This window comes from Anopheles ziemanni, chromosome 2 (genome assembly GCF_943734765.1).
Source record: "Anopheles ziemanni chromosome 2, idAnoZiCoDA_A2_x.2, whole genome shotgun sequence".
Taxonomy (NCBI): Eukaryota; Metazoa; Arthropoda; class Insecta; order Diptera; family Culicidae; genus Anopheles; species Anopheles ziemanni.
Window position 1 is genome coordinate 40,144,062 of NC_080705.1, and position 18,497 is coordinate 40,162,558.

Here is an 18,497-nt window from a genome sequence, read left to right on the forward strand (position 1 = left end):
ATTAATTTCAAAAGAAATTACAAAAAGCAAAAAACTCGTTCTTTTTATTTCGATAAACACAACTGAAACGACAAAATATTCTATTCAAACCCAGATATAGGGCAAGTGCACCAAGTGTCCAGGTTTAGTAAAATTCACCCGATTCGATAAGAAGGTTCACACAATGTAAAAATACATCAAGAAACTGAATTTAAAAAAAAATGAGTAACATTAATTGAATTCTCATCGAGGGACCGTAAAACATATTTTAATGGTTACAAACATTTCATATCACAAGTCAGTAACAAACCCACAATAAGAATAAATTTAACCAGAGATGTACAATAAAGTTAGTAAAAACTGTTGCCAGGCAACAAGAAACAGTCACCAATAAAAAAAAACTTCTGAAAATAGTCGAATAAACCACGCATTTACGTTTGCCTGGCGAAATTATGACCTTTTGCACTTTTTTTTCTAGTTTTGCACATGCTTCGTAGAAAAACAGACAAAGAACATATGATAAGCGAATTTCATTGTTATGAATTCTACATACTCTAAAATTGACCGGCGTTTGTGGGGCAGACTGAACTGGCGTAGGTGAGAGTTAAAAAAATAGTTATTTTTCCTGTACTTTTTAATATAACACTAACTACATTAACTCAAAGTTATACATATACTGCGAAGCCCAATTGTTTTCCCCGTAAGTTACTTCATTCAGGTTTAAAGGATTTTTGAACTACATATTGAAGACCTATCATATTAATATATCATGTTCCAGTTCTTTAAAAGTTTTATTGTATCCTGAAAAACTCTAATTCTAGACGACATTCATTTCTTCTTTGTACTTTTTAGGCTGCCAAAAGATTTACTTTTAAAAACGAGCATACCGATACCAAACATGTTTATTTATGGTTGTGTAAAATTGCTCTTCTTAGTATTCAAGTAATTCGGCTAATTGACTAGATACTACATAAATGATAAAAACGTAAAAACGATTCCCAAAAATTTAATTTGATTATTGCCGACTAACCTCGAACAATTTTCTCTTAGAATATTACTTGATCTTTGAGGCAAAATTAATACTCTGTAATGAACGCCTAGTTTACTTAAAAACTTTGTGTATATTGTGATCATCTGACGAACTTTGCATCTCCAATTAGTTTAATATGTATCGCCAATTCCCCTTTAAGCGTTTCAATTGGTAGAATATGCATCGAAGATCGTGTATGTAATCTGTAAGTTAAATTCACCGTAAACCCACAAGTGCATTGCATAAATACATATTTCAGCATGAAAGCCTGCAAAAAGCTGCTGGTGAGAAATTCGCCAAGAACAAGTGCAGCGCAGAAGAAAGCCATGCGAAAAGTGAAAGCCAATCGGAGCCGTTCGGGTCCGTTAAACCGGTTAACCATTGGCGACGACCTTGGTGTGCAGCCAACCGGACTGCCTGCGCCCGCTGTCCCGGAAAGGCACCATTTCTCTGTTCTCATTCTGTCCGTCCCCCTACCCGGCGATGCGATGCTCCAGCACAGCCCAGTTTGCAGTTGGGGCAGGTATTGGGCGACTTAAATGGATACTTCCTTCCACTTGCACTTGGCACTTCCATCAATGTTCGACTGTGCGTGAAAGGGAAAGTACATGCACGGCTCGCGTTCGCTCGGCTGCTGCTGGTCGGCATCGTCCAACCGACATGTTGCACCGCTTTTATGGTTGTTTAATTCTCACCTTTTCGGCTCCCTCCTTTCCCATCGCTCTCCTCTGGTGAGAAGGGATGGATGCAAAAGTAAACAGTGAAACCCTGCGAGCAAAAGCCAACCACAAAAAAAGTGCTCCCCTCAGTCGGGCCGAGCATAAAAATGTTCCCCTGGGGCGGTTTATTCGCACGGTTATGCAACATCTGAACTTGTATCTTGAAACGCGAAACCGGCCGGGTAGTGGACGGGCTGCTGCACGGTTCGCTGACGTTAACAATAACAGCTTAAGAGGAAGAAGATATAACAAGCTTCAGCAAACCAGCCGAAACCGACCGTGTGAGCCGCACTCGGTGGGAGAGCAGAATTTATTTATTTTTCCCTCTTCACATTGTGGGGATGAAACAGTGGGAGAAATAAAATAGCAAAACTCAAATTGAATAGCGCAGACTCGACAGTCGACATGCAAAAAGAACGGCTAATGGCGGTGGAGAGAAATTGCCAGACGCCCTGGTCCGGGGTCCACGGGGTGCCAGGACACGGCTGCTGAGGACCCTCTCGGGTGTGACAGGCGGCGAAGCAATCGATCATGCGACTAGTCAGCCTGGAAAGCGTATAAAAGCGTCGAGTCAATCAACTTAAGTCATCAGTTTAGGTTGGATCTTCAGGTCTAGTACACTTGGCACAAGCTCACGCAATGGCATTCAAAGTAGGTGTTTGTGCTGAAGTCCGAGCTGCAAGCTGCAGGGAACCGATACGAAACGTTCTGCCAACTAACTCTTCGCCTCGTCCGCTTGATTCTTTGCCAACTTTCCACAGTTTGTCGCACTTTTCGCCCTCCTGGCCGTCGCCAGTGCCGGCGTGATCCCGATCGAGGAAGTCCACTCGGCCTACCAGCCGGCTACCTACTCGGCCCATCTGGCCCACCAGCCCACCCTGATCAAGACCGTCGCCCAGCCGACCATCGTCAAGACCATCGCTCAGCCCACGATCGTCAAGACCATTGCCCAGCCGACGCTCGTCAAGCACCTGGATGAGGATCACGATGCCCACTACGACTTCTCCTATGGCGTGCACGATGACCACACCGGTGACATCAAGGAGCAGCGCGAGTCCCGCCAGGGTGACCAGGTGCACGGCCAGTACAGCCTGATCGACTCCGATGGCCACAAGCGCACCGTCGAGTACACCGCCGACGACCACAACGGTTTCAACGCCGTCGTGCACCGCGAGCCGACCGACATCAAGATCCCGCAGCCCCAGGCCATCCACAAGATCATCGCCCAGCCCGCCATTACCAAAGTCATCGCCCAGCCGGCCAAGATCATCGCTGCCCAGCCGACCTACTACCACCAGCCGGCCCCGGCCGTGATCAAGACCGTCGGACTCTCCCACTACTAAGCCGGATGTCACTGACGCAGATCGCTGATTTAGGTTAACATCTTCCAAGTGCACTTCACCCTTCACCCTATCTCATACTCTACACACACCCCCGTCATCTATGAAACTATGTTTAATGCTCGTAGGATTACAGTACAAATACACGTGACGATTTTAAAAGATGAACTAAGGCTCTTTTATTAATTTCCATACAATTTATTTAAGGTTGGAAGCGGCGAATGTTTAATAACTTTAGCTTTTTTTATCATGCAACTATTAAGTGCAGTGGAAGGAAAGAAATGAATATTGTAACAGAATCTTTTTCTTCATTTTCCTTCCGTTTATGTCATTTTGCTCTCTTAAGATGGATAATTATCCATGTAAAAGAGCATATCCAGTTTGGTCAAGATTCTTGTGTTAGGCGATAGAACATGTTGGAGAAAAGGAAAAATTCTTCTCCCACCTTCATTTTTTCGATATTACAACAAAATACTCTGCATGCCCTACCGCGGTGTTTTTAATCCAAATTTGGTGTAATAAATTGTTTGCTTTCTCGTTTTGTTTATTTATCGTCCTTTATGTGGTTTTTTTTTTTAAATATTTACTTTACTCCCTTTTTTTGCTAGTGCTTGTTGCTAGGATGATACCGTTATTACCTTTGTCAATATAACTTACATCGTAAGTTCGATAACCTATTGAGGGACTCCTACAATTAGAGTATGGACAAGGTTCCAACAAATTCTAAATTTACAACAGGTTTTCCAAGACGCCAAAGGTCATTAGAAAAGAAAAATTATGGTATTCAAATTCTCCCGACATTTCCATAAGTTTTACACAGAAAGAACATAAGACATGGCTTTATTTTTATTCTATGCGCAATAAATTGCGAACTCCAACGATTATAACAGGTTTTTTAAGATCGAACCGCTCCAAATGTCAATGTATTTTTTATTACATCAAGAACAGTAGGTATCATATCTGATCTCTTACAATCATTCTTATCGTGAAATCATTGTAATTTTAAGACGAATCGATGCAAATAACAAAATTATTTAAGTACCACGTACTTTCCCAACGATGACTCACAAACATCATTCGCGCGCGTGTGATCTTGACGTGAAAGAAAATTGCTTACCAATGTTCGCACCCGTCGACTGACACGACGCCAACATAAACGCCACCAACCCTTTGATCGTATCGCCTACGAACGCGTGAGAGAAACAATCAGCGTATGCTCCGTCAGCTTCGTCCAGCGCAAATCGAATCAATCCCAAAAACAGCGCGATCCAATCAAGCATGCGTTGCAACGCGCGATACTGCTGTTGGCACCCGCTCGGGTAGTCGCGGCGGCCCCAAACGGCTTTTGGCTGCCCTTGAAGACAAACTGCTCTGTTTTATGCGAGATTGCTTTCGACTTCCGAAAATACGGTACCTTCGTTCTGGTGCTGCGACCGAAGGGGCCCCCGGAGATAGCGGAGACGCTGCTCATGGTTGTCCTCGTTCCCACTCCAGCCGGAACAGAGCTGTTCGCCGCTGCGTACAAGCCGCGTGCAAGGACCTTCCCAGCGCTCGACGCTCGGGAGGAAACGTTTCAAGGAGCTTCAGCGACGCGCGAGTAGTGGGACGCATATATAAAGACTGTGCCGGTTTCAAGAACGGTGTCATTCGCTGGATTTCTCTTGATTCGAACGGTGACACTGGTGAAATCCCATCTGGACACTATGGCTTTCAAAGTAAGTAACCTTTTCCCTTGCTCTTACACTGCATTGCAACGAGCTCGTTTTGAATAAGTGGTTCATGTGTACGTATGTTCTTCCTTCTTGCAGTTCCTGGCAGCTTGTGCCCTGTTTGCCGTTGCCAATGCCGGCCTGCAGCAACCGATAAACCCCGTCTACCATGCGGCACCCATCAACTTTGCCCAGCCGGCTCTGTTCAAACCGGCGCAGCAGCAGCAACAGTACTACGCGCAGCCCACCCTACTCAAGCAGGTAGCGCAACCGGCGCTAGTCCAGACCTATGCTCAGCCGGCCCTCGTCAAGACCTACGCCCAACCGACCGTCGTGAAGAGCTACGCACAGCCCACCGTCGTGAAGAGCTACGCACAGCCAACCTACGTGAAGCAGGTCGAAGAGTACGCACCGGCTAACTACGAGTTCTCGTACTCCGTCCATGACGAGCACACCGGCGATGTGAAGAGCCAGCACGAGACGCGCCACGGTGATCAGGTGCAGGGACAGTACTCGCTGTTGGACTCCGATGGCCACCAGCGCATCGTCGACTACACCGCTGACGAACATAACGGATTCAACGCCGTCGTCCGCCGCGAACCGACTAACGTCAAGATCGCCCAGCCTGTCCAGAAGGTCATTGCGCAGCCGGCATACGTTGGACATTATTGAGTGTGGCACAAAACATCGTGTCAGTGAATTGTACTGAAGCTAATGTAGTTAATTTATATGATACTTTGTTGAAAATTATAATTGTAGCGATAATCTTATGATTCAATGAATTTATGGTAGTGTTTCCTTACTGAGCAGTGCTCAGTGAACACGCATAATCCCCCGCTTATGCGTTTGCAATAGAACTCTACAAACAAATCAGTTAAGTTTACCTCATCAGCAGCGTTTATAACCGAGCTCATGGTAATCCCATCCTTGTTGAGATACGTTACCAAAGCTAATTGCGAACACATTGTCAAAGCTTATTGCCGCTCGATTGTACCTTTTTATCCTATCTTTACTTAAGCGTCATCGTTATCTCGTTAGTAGCGATTTTTAGCAAAGTCGCTATCTTATCGCAACAATTTTCGTGAATTGGAATGAAAGTGAAATCGAGCAACAGGAAGGAGCACGCTTAGTATTGTCCAGACTGCCGAACAATGAACAACGCTATCGAGCCATTGCGTCCAGCTACGCCGGCCGAAATTGATCAGCTAGTGAACATCTACGAACAGCTGCTACCCGAGTCAGTTCAGTTTGTTTCCCTCCTACAAAACATTGTGCGAATTAAAGCAGCACTTCAAGGGACGGCGCTAGAGCAAGCCTCGCACCGCTTTCGGAAAACGATTTACGTCCCGAACAAGACAAATCCTATCCAGTTTGCTACATTTTTGGCCATTGGCATGGACAAGGTACTCACATACAAGATATTTGCAGTAGTACGGTTCTATATTGATGTATGGTGTTTCGACAGACTATATTCGTGGCATTAAACACCCTGGAACAACCGCCCAGTGAGCTCGAGGACGCGATACGAAAAACCAGCTACATCAAGTGGCACCACAACCCAAGGATCGTTGTAGGTGGCGATAATGGAATTCGCGAGAGTTTATACAAAGTAGTTGGTGAGCGTGGTATCCTTGACAGCATCAACCTGAGTTCAGATTCCATAAATTACTGGATGCATCGCGAAAAAGGAGCCACCTTTAGCTACGAGTACAAAACCTTAGAAGCATCGGCAACTCCTGATCTTATTAATTACATTTTTTTGTTATTTCAGCGTACCTGATGATGTCGAACTGAAACCACTGCTCGTAGAGCATGCGAAAGTTATCGACGATTTGTGGCCATATAAGTCCAATGAATCCTTACGGTACTTCGAAACTGTTATACAGCATAATGGAAGCCTTGGACTATTCGACAAAAGAGATGGTCAACTTGTAGCCTGTGTGATCAAAACTGATCACGATGGAATCGGGTTAGTACTTCTTTAATCAATGATCAAATAAGTTTGTTGTCTTACCTCACAATTTTTTTTCCTTTGAGGCATCTATACACTTTGTCTGAACGTAACAACAGAGGCTATGGAACAACGCTAGCGAAAGCCATGGCAAAGGCAGCGCTCTGTGAGCTATCGAACAAGACAAACACGACAAACACGACAAAAAAAAAACGATCAAACCCATGCAATCATATGGAGGTGCTCTGTCAACCTGCATCGAACATGTCAGACAAACACGACACAGAACAAAACAGTTTGATTTTGTCGTGCAGGGCTGTATCCCACTGTGAAACTGTTATACCTTGTGTATTCTGCTACCTTGCTGCTTGGATGAGTGACAGTTCTTCACGACAATTCGCAGAGCACCTTTCCGACAGTGTCGTGTTTGTCTGGTTTGTTGGACTGTTCACAGAGCGCTGCCAAAGTTGATTGCGGCTGAGCACAAACAACACGTCCACACGTTCATTGAACGCACTAACAACCGTTCGATAAAGTTGTTTGAAAAACTTGGGTTCGTGCCAGTTAACCAAGCGCAATGGTTTAAAATTGGTCAAAATCAATAATACAACCATAAAAAGAAAGTATCAGTTACTGCAAATAAGGCAGCGCTCTGTGAACAGTCCAACAAACCAGACAAACACGACACTGTCGGAAAGGTGCTCTGCGAATTGTCGTGAAGAACTGTCACTCATCCAAGCAGCAAGGTAGCAGAATACACAAGGTATAACAGTTTCACAGTGGGATACAGCCCTGCACGACAAAATCAAACTGTTTTGTTCTGTGTCGTGTTTGTCTGACATGTTCGATGCAGGTTGACAGAGCACCTCCATATGATTGCATGGATTTGATCGTTTTTTTTTTGTCGTGTTTGTCGTGTTTGTCTTGTTCGATAGCTCACAGAGCGCTGCCTAAATTGACTGTCAGTCTTATTGGTATAGCTTCTTCTTCCAATGTGAAACAAAGGCATTCATTGCTTGCTATTCAACTAAATTAAAATTAAATTTGCTTATGTTGAAACACATTACTCTCATACACGGGTGAGTTTGGTCTTGTTTGGGATTCGAACCCATGCCACCGAAAACGTGCTACAGGGAGGTGGCCTGATTTTTTAACCAGCGTCTCATTAGTCTATTCTTCGGTATGCTGCGCCGGTCTGGCATACAGGCACTGAGAGCCCACAATGGTACCGACTTCTTGAGGGCGTACAGAAGAGGTGCACCATAAAGATGGCAACCTCATTTAGATTGGTGAGCTATAAGCTTGTGCTGTCCAGTACAATTCCCATCTCATCGACCAAAGTCATCACTGCTCGTTAACCGATGAAACCAGTCGTATCTATCTGAATATCCCGCTTGTTGTATGCTTATCAAAAGCATAAACAACTTAATCATTGTCATCCCTCCCTGGTTCAGATACGTCCAAAACACGTTGCCAAAGACACCATTGTACTTTTTCTCTTCTATGATTACTTGAGCGTCGTCTTTATCTCGTTAGTCGCGATTTTTTGCAAAGTACTCTGAAGGGAACAATAATAGCACCGCCCTGATTTTGGCAAATATATTTTTAATTTTCTATAATATTTTAGCTTTATCCAGATTGAAATTTTATTGTATTCAGTTTCGTAAATGTTCAGTAGGTTTCGATTGTATTCATATTTATGCTGAATAACTTATAAGCAATGTAGGAGTGGAAATAAAAATAGCACCACTCTGGGTTTTTGTTTAGCGATTGCATATAACTCAACAATTAACAAATTGAAATGGGTTTTTAAGATATCAATGTTAATATAAGACTCAAAAATAGATTTTATTAACCGTGAATTCATTGTTCTTTTAACTAATTTAGCATAAATGGGTTAGATACATCATCACTTCGTCAAAAATAAGCTAAGCATTGAAACTGAAATTAATGAAAACCGTTCTAAAAATCTTCCGATCAGTTATCATAACAATACATTTCATGAAAAATGCCGGTAACGATGGCCACAAGGACCAACGAGGGAGCAAACCCCCATTAACGGTGATAGATAGGCGAATAATTTATGAACAAGTAGAGAACTGGAGAAGAACAGCATCGCAAATTCATGCGGAATTCAACTTAAGGTGTCAACACGGCACATACAGCCAATTCTATTAAGCGTTGAAGACTACAAAGATCCACAAACTACAAAGATCCATAGCCACAAAGATTTCACAAGCCCAAAATGACATGGCGACATGCACTGAATAAGTTCAAATTTGCTGTAAGGTATATTTTCTGGTGTGACACATGGAAAAGTTCTTTTCCAACGAAATAAAGTTTATTCTTCTTTTTCTTAATGTTTGACAACAATTAACTGATGATGTGAGAAGTTTTGCCATTGCTACAAAAGCTTAACTTGGATCTCATTGAAAATGAAGTCCAATACACTAGAACCAAATTTACTTGAACAAAACAAATGTTTGACGGGCTTAAACTATATTTTCCAGCAGAATAATCCGGTTCATGATGACTATAAATAGGATCCCAGACAAAAACTTGATATTTCAAAGTGACCAGCAGACACTCTGTATCCTAATCGCATAGAAAACATTTGAACTGTTGCTGATTATCGTGGTTGTTTTCAAATGTTAACAGTAATTAGACTATGATATTGTGCTATGCTAGTTGTGAATGCTGGGAGCGTATATACATACGTATTTATACATACAATCGACGGCGTGGGTTCGAATCTCAACCGAGACCGGACCCTCCCCTGTACGAGAGGACTGACTATCCACGTACAACACGGAAACAAGTTTCGTGAGCCGGCGCAGCCGGCGTAACGGGCAGGCATGGCCAAGAGGTCGTTACGCCAAGAAGAAGACATACAATCGCTGCATTTTGCAGAGATTATTTACAAATACTCCTTTACTTAGTACTCACATCATTAAATCGTATAATTGAGTATTCGTTATACTATCATCAATTGATTACTAAAAAAAACCGAAGTTTACATAAATACGATGTTTCGTATTATTTCGATGTTTCGTATTATCGTAATGTTTTACAAACCAGAAAAAGCTAAAATTTAAAGGAAATAAAAAACAATAACGGCAAAAACAGACTAGTGCTATTCTTCTTTGCATCAGTGTATACTATCTTATCGCTGTAATTTGAGTCAGTTGGAATGAAAGTGAGCTGTTTGAGAATACCATAGCAACACGAAAAGAGCACGCTTAGTATTGTCCAGACTGCCGAACAATGAACAACGTTATTGAGCCATTGCGTCCAGCGACGTCGGTCGAAATTGATCAGCTAGTGAACATCTACGAACAGTTGCTACCCGAGTCAGTTCAGTTTGTTTCCCTCCTACAAAACATTGTGCGAATCAAAGCAGCACTTCAAGGTACGGCGCTGGAGAAAGCCTCGCACCGCTTTCGAAAAACGATTTACGTCCCGAACAAGGCAAATCCTATCCAGTTTGCTACATTTTTGGCCATTGGCATGGACAAGGTACTCACATACAAGATACTTGCAGTAGTACGGTTCTGTATTGGAGTATGGTGTTTCGACAGGATATATTCGTGATGGTAAACACCTTGGAACAACCGCCCAATGAGCTCGAGGACGCGATTCGAAAAACCAGCTACATCAAGTGGCACCACAACCCAATGTTCGTTGTAGGAGGCGATAGTGGAATTCGCGAAAGTTTATACAAAGTAGTTGGTGAGCGTGGTATCCTAGACAGCATCCAGCTGGAATCAGATTGCAAAAATTACTGGATGCATCGCGAAAAAGCAGCCACCTTTAGCTACGAGTACGAAACAAATGAATCATCAGTAACTCCTCATCTAATAACATTTTTCTTGTTATTTCAGTGTGCCTGACGATGTCGAACTGAAACCACTGCTTGTAGCACATGCGAAAGTTATCGACGATTTGTGGCCACATAAGTACAATGAATCCTTACGGTACTTCGAAACTGTTATACAGCATAATGGTGGCCTTGGACTATTCGACAAAAACGATGGGCAACTTGTAGCCTGTGTAATCAAAAATGACCACGATGGAATCGGGTTAGTACTTCCATCAATACCAAAGTGCGTTTGTTGTCTTACCACACAATTTGTTTTATTTTTAGGCATCTGTACACTTTGTCTGAACGAAACAATAGAGGTTACGGAACCACGTTAGCGAAAGCCATGGCGAAAATGATTGCAGCTGAGCACAAACAACACGTCCACACTCACATCGGTCTTACTAATACCCGCTCGATAAAGTTGTTTGAAAAACTTGGGTTCGTGCCAGTTAACCAAACGCAATGGCTTCAAATTGGGCAAAAATTATAATTCAATCACTTCAATGGAAATTTTGAGTTATATTCAAATATTTTTTAAACGACTGCGTTAATTGCACATTTTTCCAATTTTCCATTGTTTTATTTTCCATGTAGAAAAATTCAAATTTTATTCGTCCGCGAATTTCGGGTTAATAAAACAAACCGTCCCGAGACCTTTCCCCTGTCGCTTCCACCTTGTACGGTCGTCGGTGCTATGATCTCCATAATTTGTTATGGCGAATCTAATACTAATCGAATGCCATTCGCCTTAGCAAACGACGAAGTTAATTGCACGGACGACTATACAAGATGGTAGCGAATGTAACTGCAGGATATTTTATCTAATGCAAATTAGAAAATCAAAACAGATCATAGGTTGCCAAAAGAGGTCCGCGACAGCCGAGCGGTAGCGCCGGATAGAAAATCGGCCCATGAGTGTCGAGGCTCAGCACCTCGACGGCGTGGGTTCGAATCCCAACCGAGACCAGACCGTCCCCTGTACGAGAGGACTGACTATCCACGTACAACAGGGAAACAAATCTCGTAAGCCCTTAACGGGCAGGCATGACCAAGAGGTCGTTACGCCAAGAAGAAGAAGAAGGTTGCCAAAAATCAAGCTGCTGTAAGCTTTTGAAAACCAATACACTGTTTTTAGGGCCAGTTTGTCCGCATCAAGCTGCTCTTTGCCAGTAGTAGGCTGTGAATTGCACGCGCAAGGTTTTTGTTTGGCATCGTTAGGAACCAGTTTGGGTTTGTTAAGTTTAACTTTGCCGTTATCGGTAGCAACATTGGCGCGACAGCAACGCGACCTTTTCTCGACGCGCCAATGTTGCTACCGATAACGGCAAAGTTAAACTTGACAAGCCCAAAGTGCTATCTAACGATACCAAACAAAAGTCTTGTGCGTGCAATTCACTGCCTACTGCCGGCAAAGAGCAGCTTGATGCGGACGAACTGGCCCTGAAAACAGTGTAATTAAATATTGTGTACCCGCTGATTGAAAAATACACTTACGCGGATTTTGACGGCATTTTGTGTGTGCCAAAGATTGCATGCGCTTCTTGTAAACCTAGCGTAAAACTGTACAGTTTTTATACTTTTGTTTTTCTCGAACAGTCTAATAATACTAATTTCCCAACTCATACTGCAGCACCAATTAACCACATGTCCGGCTATAGACTATACATACATGTTTCAATATTTTTGGGTAATGTGTAAGATTTTTACTAAATCCATCCTTCTAAACTAAACCCGTAAGGCGCTTGCATTGGCATTTAGGGTAACGATCCTTTCACCAGTACTCAATTTATAAACCGTCTGTTAGTAATTTGTGGATTACAAATACAACAAACATTTAAAACTTTTTTCGTAGCCTAGCGCTCTCTCCAAATCGGTTGCCTTCGATACCCGGATTACAACGAGTGCAAAAAAGTAAAACCAAACATAATTTTCATGCATGTATTTGTAATCTACTCCTTTGAACTATACAACACACTATACTAGATCCATTCCGGAACATTTAGTAATGATGATGGCTCAGATGGCTGGCTCCATGAACGATGCTGGAGGAAGAGTGCGCGATCGGAGCGGCATGATGTGCGATCGGGGCAACATGGTGGGCGATCGGGGCAACATGGTGGGCGATCGGGGCAGCATGATGATGCTGGATGGTGGCGTGAGCTACCGGAGCATGGGCGTAGCTGGAGACATGGACGGGCTGAGCGATCACCTTGTGCACTGGCTGGGCGATCTTCACTCCAGTGGGTTCACGACGGACGACGGCGTTGAATCCGGAGTGGTGGTCGGCGTGGTAGTCGACGACGCGGTGGTGGCCGTCGGAGTCCAACAGCGAGTACTGGCCATGGACCTCATCTCCGTGGCGCGTCTCGTGCTGGCTCTTGATGTCTCCGGTGTGCTCGTCATGGACGGAGTACGAGAACTCGTAGTTGGCCGGAGCATGGTGCTCGTAGTGGTCATCATGATGTCCATAGGACTTCAGGATCGTGGGCTGAGCGATGGTCTTGACGATGGTGGGCTGGTGATGGTACACAGCCGGGGCGGCGTGGATGGCTCCGACGTGGTGGACGGCGGGGGCAACATGATGTTGGATGGTGGAGTGCGACGTGGCAATGCCATGGTGAGCAGCCGGAAGCAGACCAGCGCTGGCAGCAGCAACCAAAGTGGCAAGGAGAACGAACTGAAATATGGGAGGGTGACGTTAAATATGTTTCCGATGTTTACGCATACGTTATTCTTGGAAGAAAATTTGACGATTCTTACTTTGAACGCCATTTTTGTAGCTGCAATGTTTTCAAGTCGACGAACTGTGTGACTATGCCTCCAAAAGCCCCGCGTCAAGCCTTTTATACTCAGGATATTCCCAAAACGTTGTTTTCAAAATTCAGGAATAAGTCAGTCGTCCTTGGAGGGCGCGACTACATATTTGAACTACTTTTACTTTCTGAAAACTGATCTACATCAATGGAAAGCAAGAATGAACCAGTGCAGCGTGCAGTGCAATGCACTCCACATACATGATAAGAAAAACAACAATCCAGAGATGAAGCAGTCGATTTACCGCACCAATCCAATCAGCAGCTCGCTCGCCTTGGTCACACCCCCTCGTACAGCTTTGCTATCGATTCGAATTTGTATTGAGATCACAGCAGCGATGGTTGAAACCAATTGCAAAGAAAAGTATTTACAGCAGTATTATTTAAATAATTACAGCAGGGCAATTGCAATAACAACATAAAACATTTCGTTTATTCGTACATTTTAAAGTACAGTTGTACTGAGTTTAACAATCCGGAGCATGCAAAATAAAATGTTTCATTGCGGCGTTACAACCTATCCATTCACAAGGATAAAGCACACGTGCTTTATCATGGTCGTGGTCATTGGGATAAATCACACGATCGTTTCCAACCATGTGGATGATGTAGTTGGCGAAATAAACAAGCACCGCGATGCGCGTGCTGATACTCATTTCGGACAGCACTGACCAACTTAGATCCGTATGTGATTGCACACTGGTGCTTCACTGTGTATCAGTCTTGGCAGCAGGACACAGAGTAAATGTGTGCCAATTCGGGGCATGTCGTACACGTATCTGAGAATATACGTCTCATTTGGTTCAGCAGTACCGAAAGGTGTAGATTTTCGTTTGGCTACAGATATAAGATAGATCTCCGATGTCACGGGAGTCTTCTGTTTGTCAGCAATAGTTGCCCAAGTCCTCCACGGTGTCGTGGTAGATCCAATTGAGTTAGCGGCACGCGCAGGCCCCTGGCTCAGCTCCAGAGAAGGGAACCTATCATATGATATACCTTCGCTATATCCAGCGCTCGGGCGCCACATACTGAAGCGATGTACCAAAGTTGTGGCAGCAGAAAGGTGTTCTAAACAACAATCTTTTGCGTTAAATTAAGTTGTTTCACCCGATTAATCCAGATAAGTTTTTCATACCCGCATTCCAATTGTGTTCCACGGATATTGCTAGAGAACAGTATCCCGAGTAACCGAAGGCGCTCCACGGTGCGCAGTCATGGGACACGGATCTTGTTGGTAGCGTTATGGCCGATATCGAGGGTGACAGTCTTCCACCCGTACAGCCGTTCTCCCTAAGCATATGCCAAATGCCTCTATCGCATCTCTAACTCGCTCTATTTTAGAATGGAAGGTAGTCATCTCTGAGATGTCGTCGGCATATGCACTGATCAAGTCATCCTGGTCGCAGCAAATGTCTTCGATTATCATGATGAGAGGATGTAAGTCGAGTCCAAACAGATGCATGGAAAGAGGGTCGCCCTGTCGGACGGATCGTTGGATAGAAAAGGAGGAGGAGAGCTGACCATTGACCAGGTAACGAGATGAGGAACGCTCTTCTGAACAAACTTACCAGCTGCTGATTTAAACCCAGAGGCGCTAGTTTCTGAAGAAGTATCTGTCGGTTCGATCAAAGTTCTATTACAGGTCGAAGCAACCGAGCTTGCCACTAAACTTCTTCCTCTTTAAATCCCGCAAACTCTCCATAATCGAGAGAACAGCTTCAAGTATATTTTATGTCTTTTACTGCACTTTTGCTGTGCAAATGTTATTTGCAACTTGTCTTGGATAGCCAGTGGTGGATCTACCTAAGAGCGGACTAAGGCCCTGTGATGAAAACCCCAGACCGCAAAAGTAACTACCGATTTTGTTTAGTCTCGCAGTGGTACACATACTTTGATCAAAGTTATTATTGATATACTGTGATAATACTTAGCCAATGTTAATTTTCACCTAAAGCCTTGGCGGAATATGTTTTCATCAATCTTCTTTCCATCTAATATTTCTGTTTGACTTAAAATGCTCTCGATTTACGGGACACTAGCAAAAATCTGCATTTTTACCCTTTTTAAATGCTTAAATTATCACACGGCCACTATTTGTCGTACACATTTAAAAAAAAACATCTGTTAACAGTAAAATTCATTTGTATTTACTTGAAAAAAGGAAAAACGTGACATTTATTGCAGAAAAATATTAAAATGCGTATTTTCAATAGGTCTGGTCGGTTTAGAATGTGGAGGCATTAATTAACAGAACGAAAGGAATTTTATTAACTTGTTCAGATTGCTTAAATTAGAGTGATTATATCCAGATAAATAAAATTTAATACCTGATTTCCTAAAACGAGTGAATTGTGAGAAAGGAAATGTAAGTTATCTATCATATTATATCGTTGACGAATTTATTTATTTATTTTAGATTTAGATTTGAATTAATATTTACTATAAGATATTTATGATTTTTAACGAAGATATTTAACGAACTATTAGATATTTAACAAAGTTACGGATAGTAACGGAAAGATGTGTAGAATTTATTCCTATTGAAAATCATGATGTATATAAAGGATTGCAAGCTGTTATAAAAAATAAGTCCAATCTTGGGCATAAGTATAGAGAACTTGAAAGCAATGGAAATTTCTGAAGTGATTCCCAAACTGGGATTCGAATCACAACTTGGGATTCGAATCGCTATGGCGACTAGCGACACTTTTCCCAACTCGTTCATTCTTTTGGGATTCGAATCCCAGTTAAGGATTCAAATCAAAGGGAGTCACAAAAACTATCTGTTAGGATTTAAATCGTTCATTTAATATTAAGATTCGAATCGCTCACTCAGAACGCACATCACTAGTGTCCAGTAAGCTGAAAGTATCCGTTTCTGTGTTTCGCTAATAGAAGTTTCGCCAGTACGATTACAATCCCTCCGATTCGAATATTTTGCGAGAATGAAAAAGTCCTTCGGACAAATATCCGATACTTTCTATTTCCAAAACAGTTATCTATTACAAATTTATATTCGGATTCCAAGAAGAACTGGGCTAAATTTTTTACTTTTGTTTTAATTGATTGATGCTTCTATTTCTTAACTAATGTTTGCACTATAACCACACTACACTGGCACTGTTCCATAACGCTGCTTAGTAATGATGATGACTAAGGTGGCTGGCTCCATGGACGATGCTGGAGGAAGAGTGCGCGATCGGAGCGGCATGATGCGCGATGGGGGCAACATGATGAGCGATGGGGGCAACATGGTGGGCGATCGGGGCAACATGGTGGGCGATCGGGGCAGCATGATGATGCTGGATGGTGGCGTGAGCTACCGGAGCATGGGCGTAGCTGGAGACATGGACGGGCTGAGCGATCACCTTGTGCACTGGCTGGGCGATCTTCACTCCAGTGGGTTCACGACGGACGACGGCGTTGAATCCGGAGTGGTGGTCGGCGTGGTAGTCGACGACGCGGTGGTGGCCGTCGGAGTCCAACAGCGAGTACTGGCCATGGACCTCATCTCCGTGGCGCGTCTCGTGCTGGCTCTTGATGTCTCCGGTGTGCTCGTCATGGACGGAGTACGAGAACTCGTAGTTGGCCGGAGCATGGTGCTCGTAGTGGTCATCATGATGTCCATAGGACTTCAGGATCGTGGGCTGAGCGATGGTCTTGACGATGGTGGGCTGGTGATGGTACACAGCCGGGGCGGCGTGGATGGCTCCGACGTGGTGGACGGCGGGGGCAGCATGATGTTGGATGGTGGAGTGCGACGTGGCAATGCCATGGTGAGCAGCCGGAAGCAGACCAGCGCTGGCAGCAGCGACCAAAGTGGCAAGGAGAACGAACTGAAATATGGGAGAACGAGGATTAACAAATTTCCTATGTTTACCAAAATACTATTCTCCAAAGACATTTGATGATTCTTACTTTGAACGCCATTTTTGTAGCTGCAATGTTTACAAGTCGACGAACTGTGTGACTATGTCTCCACAGGCCACGCGTCAAGCCTTTTATAAAATATAAGGCCAGGATATTCCCAAAACATTGTTTTCAAAATTCAGGAATAAGTCGGTCGTCCTTGGAGGGTGCGTCTATTTGAACTACTTTTACTTTCCAAAAACTGATCTACATCAATTGAAAGCCAGAATGAACCAGTGCAGCGTGCAGTGCAATGCACTCCACATACATGATAAGAAAAACAACAATCCAGAGATGAAGCAGTCGACTTACCACACCAATCCAATCAGCAGCTCGCTCGCCTTGGTCACACCCCCTCGTACAGCTTTGTTATCGAATCGAATTTATATTAAGATGGGGGAAATCGCTTGCCAAAAAAATAGCGTGAAATTATTTTTTTTAAGTTATATAGCTTTTCCATGTATAAAAATAGGTTATAGTGCTGATTAGAAACATTCATCAAATGATGAGTTTATTATTCTAGAATAATCTTCACGCATTTTTACTGAATTCTTTTACAAAATTTTCATAAACTCATGCAAGTAATGTATATGGGAGTTCACGTTGTACATCCTGTCCAGTATAACCATAGTTTTCAATTTAACGAGACATTCAATTCAAACGGTTCACACAACGGCATTTTTTCGCTCATTGCATACATTTTTGATACATCCGCTTACGAATAGTGTAACCACGACAGTAACTTTGGCTAGAGTGACTTCATTTGGGTACCCTGATCTTAATTGACAACTGGCGTTATGAACGAAAGGTGATTCAAACCTACATATTTTTCCGATTCACGATAGACTCTTGTCAATCACTTCAAATAAATTGATTATTTTAGCCTTATCAGCAGCGTTTATAATCGGGTTCATGGTAATCCCACCCTTGTTGAGATACGTCTAAAACACGTTGTCAAAGATAATTGCCGCTCTATTGTACCATTTTTATCCTATCTTTACTTAAGCGTCATCTTTATCTCTTCGCATTTTTTTTTTGCAAAGTATACTATCTTATCGCTGCAATGTTCGTGAATAGGGATGTAAGTGTATCCGAAGTTTGAGAATGCTCTAGCAACATGAGAAGAGCACACTTAGTACTATCCCGATTCCCGAACAATGAACAACGCTATCGAGCCATTGCGTC

The 18,497-nt window shown here is 43.2% G+C and overlaps 6 protein-coding genes across 6 annotated transcripts; 4 read left to right on the forward strand and 2 right to left on the reverse strand.

Annotated features, from left to right (window-relative positions):
* The first annotated feature begins 2,367 nt into the window (after positions 1 to 2,367).
* Positions 2,368 to 3,071, forward strand: LOC131282286 (cuticle protein 7-like). Its single transcript, XM_058311700.1, has 2 exons — positions 2,368 to 2,379; positions 2,490 to 3,071. Exons 1-2 carry the CDS (start codon positions 2,368 to 2,370, stop codon positions 3,069 to 3,071), a joined length of 594 nt encoding a protein of 197 aa, XP_058167683.1.
* Positions 3,072 to 4,771: 1,700 nt separating this feature from the next.
* LOC131282287 (cuticle protein 8-like) lies at positions 4,772 to 5,449 on the forward strand. Its single transcript, XM_058311701.1, has 2 exons — positions 4,772 to 4,783; positions 4,877 to 5,449. Exons 1-2 carry the CDS (start codon positions 4,772 to 4,774, stop codon positions 5,447 to 5,449), a joined length of 585 nt encoding a protein of 194 aa, XP_058167684.1.
* Positions 5,450 to 5,928: 479 nt separating this feature from the next.
* On the forward strand, positions 5,929 to 7,333 carry LOC131293565 (uncharacterized). The gene is made up of 5 exons (XM_058321641.1): positions 5,929 to 6,180; positions 6,243 to 6,484; positions 6,549 to 6,746; positions 6,815 to 6,884; positions 7,196 to 7,333. Exons 1-5 carry the CDS (start codon positions 5,929 to 5,931, stop codon positions 7,331 to 7,333), a joined length of 900 nt encoding a protein of 299 aa, XP_058177624.1.
* A 2,659-nt stretch (positions 7,334 to 9,992) lies between these two features.
* Positions 9,993 to 11,080, forward strand: LOC131293566 (uncharacterized). The gene is made up of 4 exons (XM_058321642.1): positions 9,993 to 10,244; positions 10,307 to 10,548; positions 10,610 to 10,807; positions 10,873 to 11,080. The coding sequence occupies exons 1-4, from the start codon at positions 9,993 to 9,995 to the stop codon at positions 11,078 to 11,080; spliced, it is 900 nt and encodes a 299-aa protein (XP_058177625.1).
* Positions 11,081 to 12,589: 1,509 nt separating this feature from the next.
* LOC131282285 (cuticle protein 8-like) lies at positions 12,590 to 13,362 on the reverse strand. The gene is made up of 2 exons (XM_058311699.1): positions 13,351 to 13,362; positions 12,590 to 13,267 (listed from the first exon to the last, which is right to left on the reverse strand). The coding sequence occupies exons 1-2, from the start codon at positions 13,360 to 13,362 to the stop codon at positions 12,590 to 12,592; spliced, it is 690 nt and encodes a 229-aa protein (XP_058167682.1).
* A 3,178-nt stretch (positions 13,363 to 16,540) lies between these two features.
* On the reverse strand, positions 16,541 to 17,333 carry LOC131282284 (cuticle protein 8-like). Its single transcript, XM_058311698.1, has 2 exons — positions 17,322 to 17,333; positions 16,541 to 17,239 (listed from the first exon to the last, which is right to left on the reverse strand). The coding sequence occupies exons 1-2, from the start codon at positions 17,331 to 17,333 to the stop codon at positions 16,541 to 16,543; spliced, it is 711 nt and encodes a 236-aa protein (XP_058167681.1).
* Positions 17,334 to 18,497: the final 1,164 nt, after the last annotated feature.

What these genes read in the sequence shown, in the direction of transcription:
- LOC131293566 (XM_058321642.1), top strand. Translation starts at nt 9,993, where the DNA reads ATGAACAACGTTATTGAGCCATTGCGTCCAGCGACGTCGGTCGAAATT. An exon ending in GCAGCCACCTTTAGCTACGA is followed by an intron (nt 10,549 to 10,609) that starts GTACGAAACAAA and finishes TTGTTATTTCAG; the next exon opens with TGTGCCTGACGATGTCGAAC. An exon ending in AATGACCACGATGGAATCGG is followed by an intron (nt 10,808 to 10,872) that starts GTTAGTACTTCC and finishes TTTTATTTTTAG; the next exon opens with GCATCTGTACACTTTGTCTG.
- LOC131293565 (XM_058321641.1), top strand. Translation starts at nt 5,929, where the DNA reads ATGAACAACGCTATCGAGCCATTGCGTCCAGCTACGCCGGCCGAAATT. An exon ending in GGAGCCACCTTTAGCTACGA is followed by an intron (nt 6,485 to 6,548) that starts GTACAAAACCTT and finishes TTGTTATTTCAG; the next exon opens with CGTACCTGATGATGTCGAAC. An exon ending in TAGCGAAAGCCATGGCAAAG is followed by an intron (nt 6,885 to 7,195) that starts GCAGCGCTCTGT and finishes GCGCTGCCAAAG; the next exon opens with TTGATTGCGGCTGAGCACAA.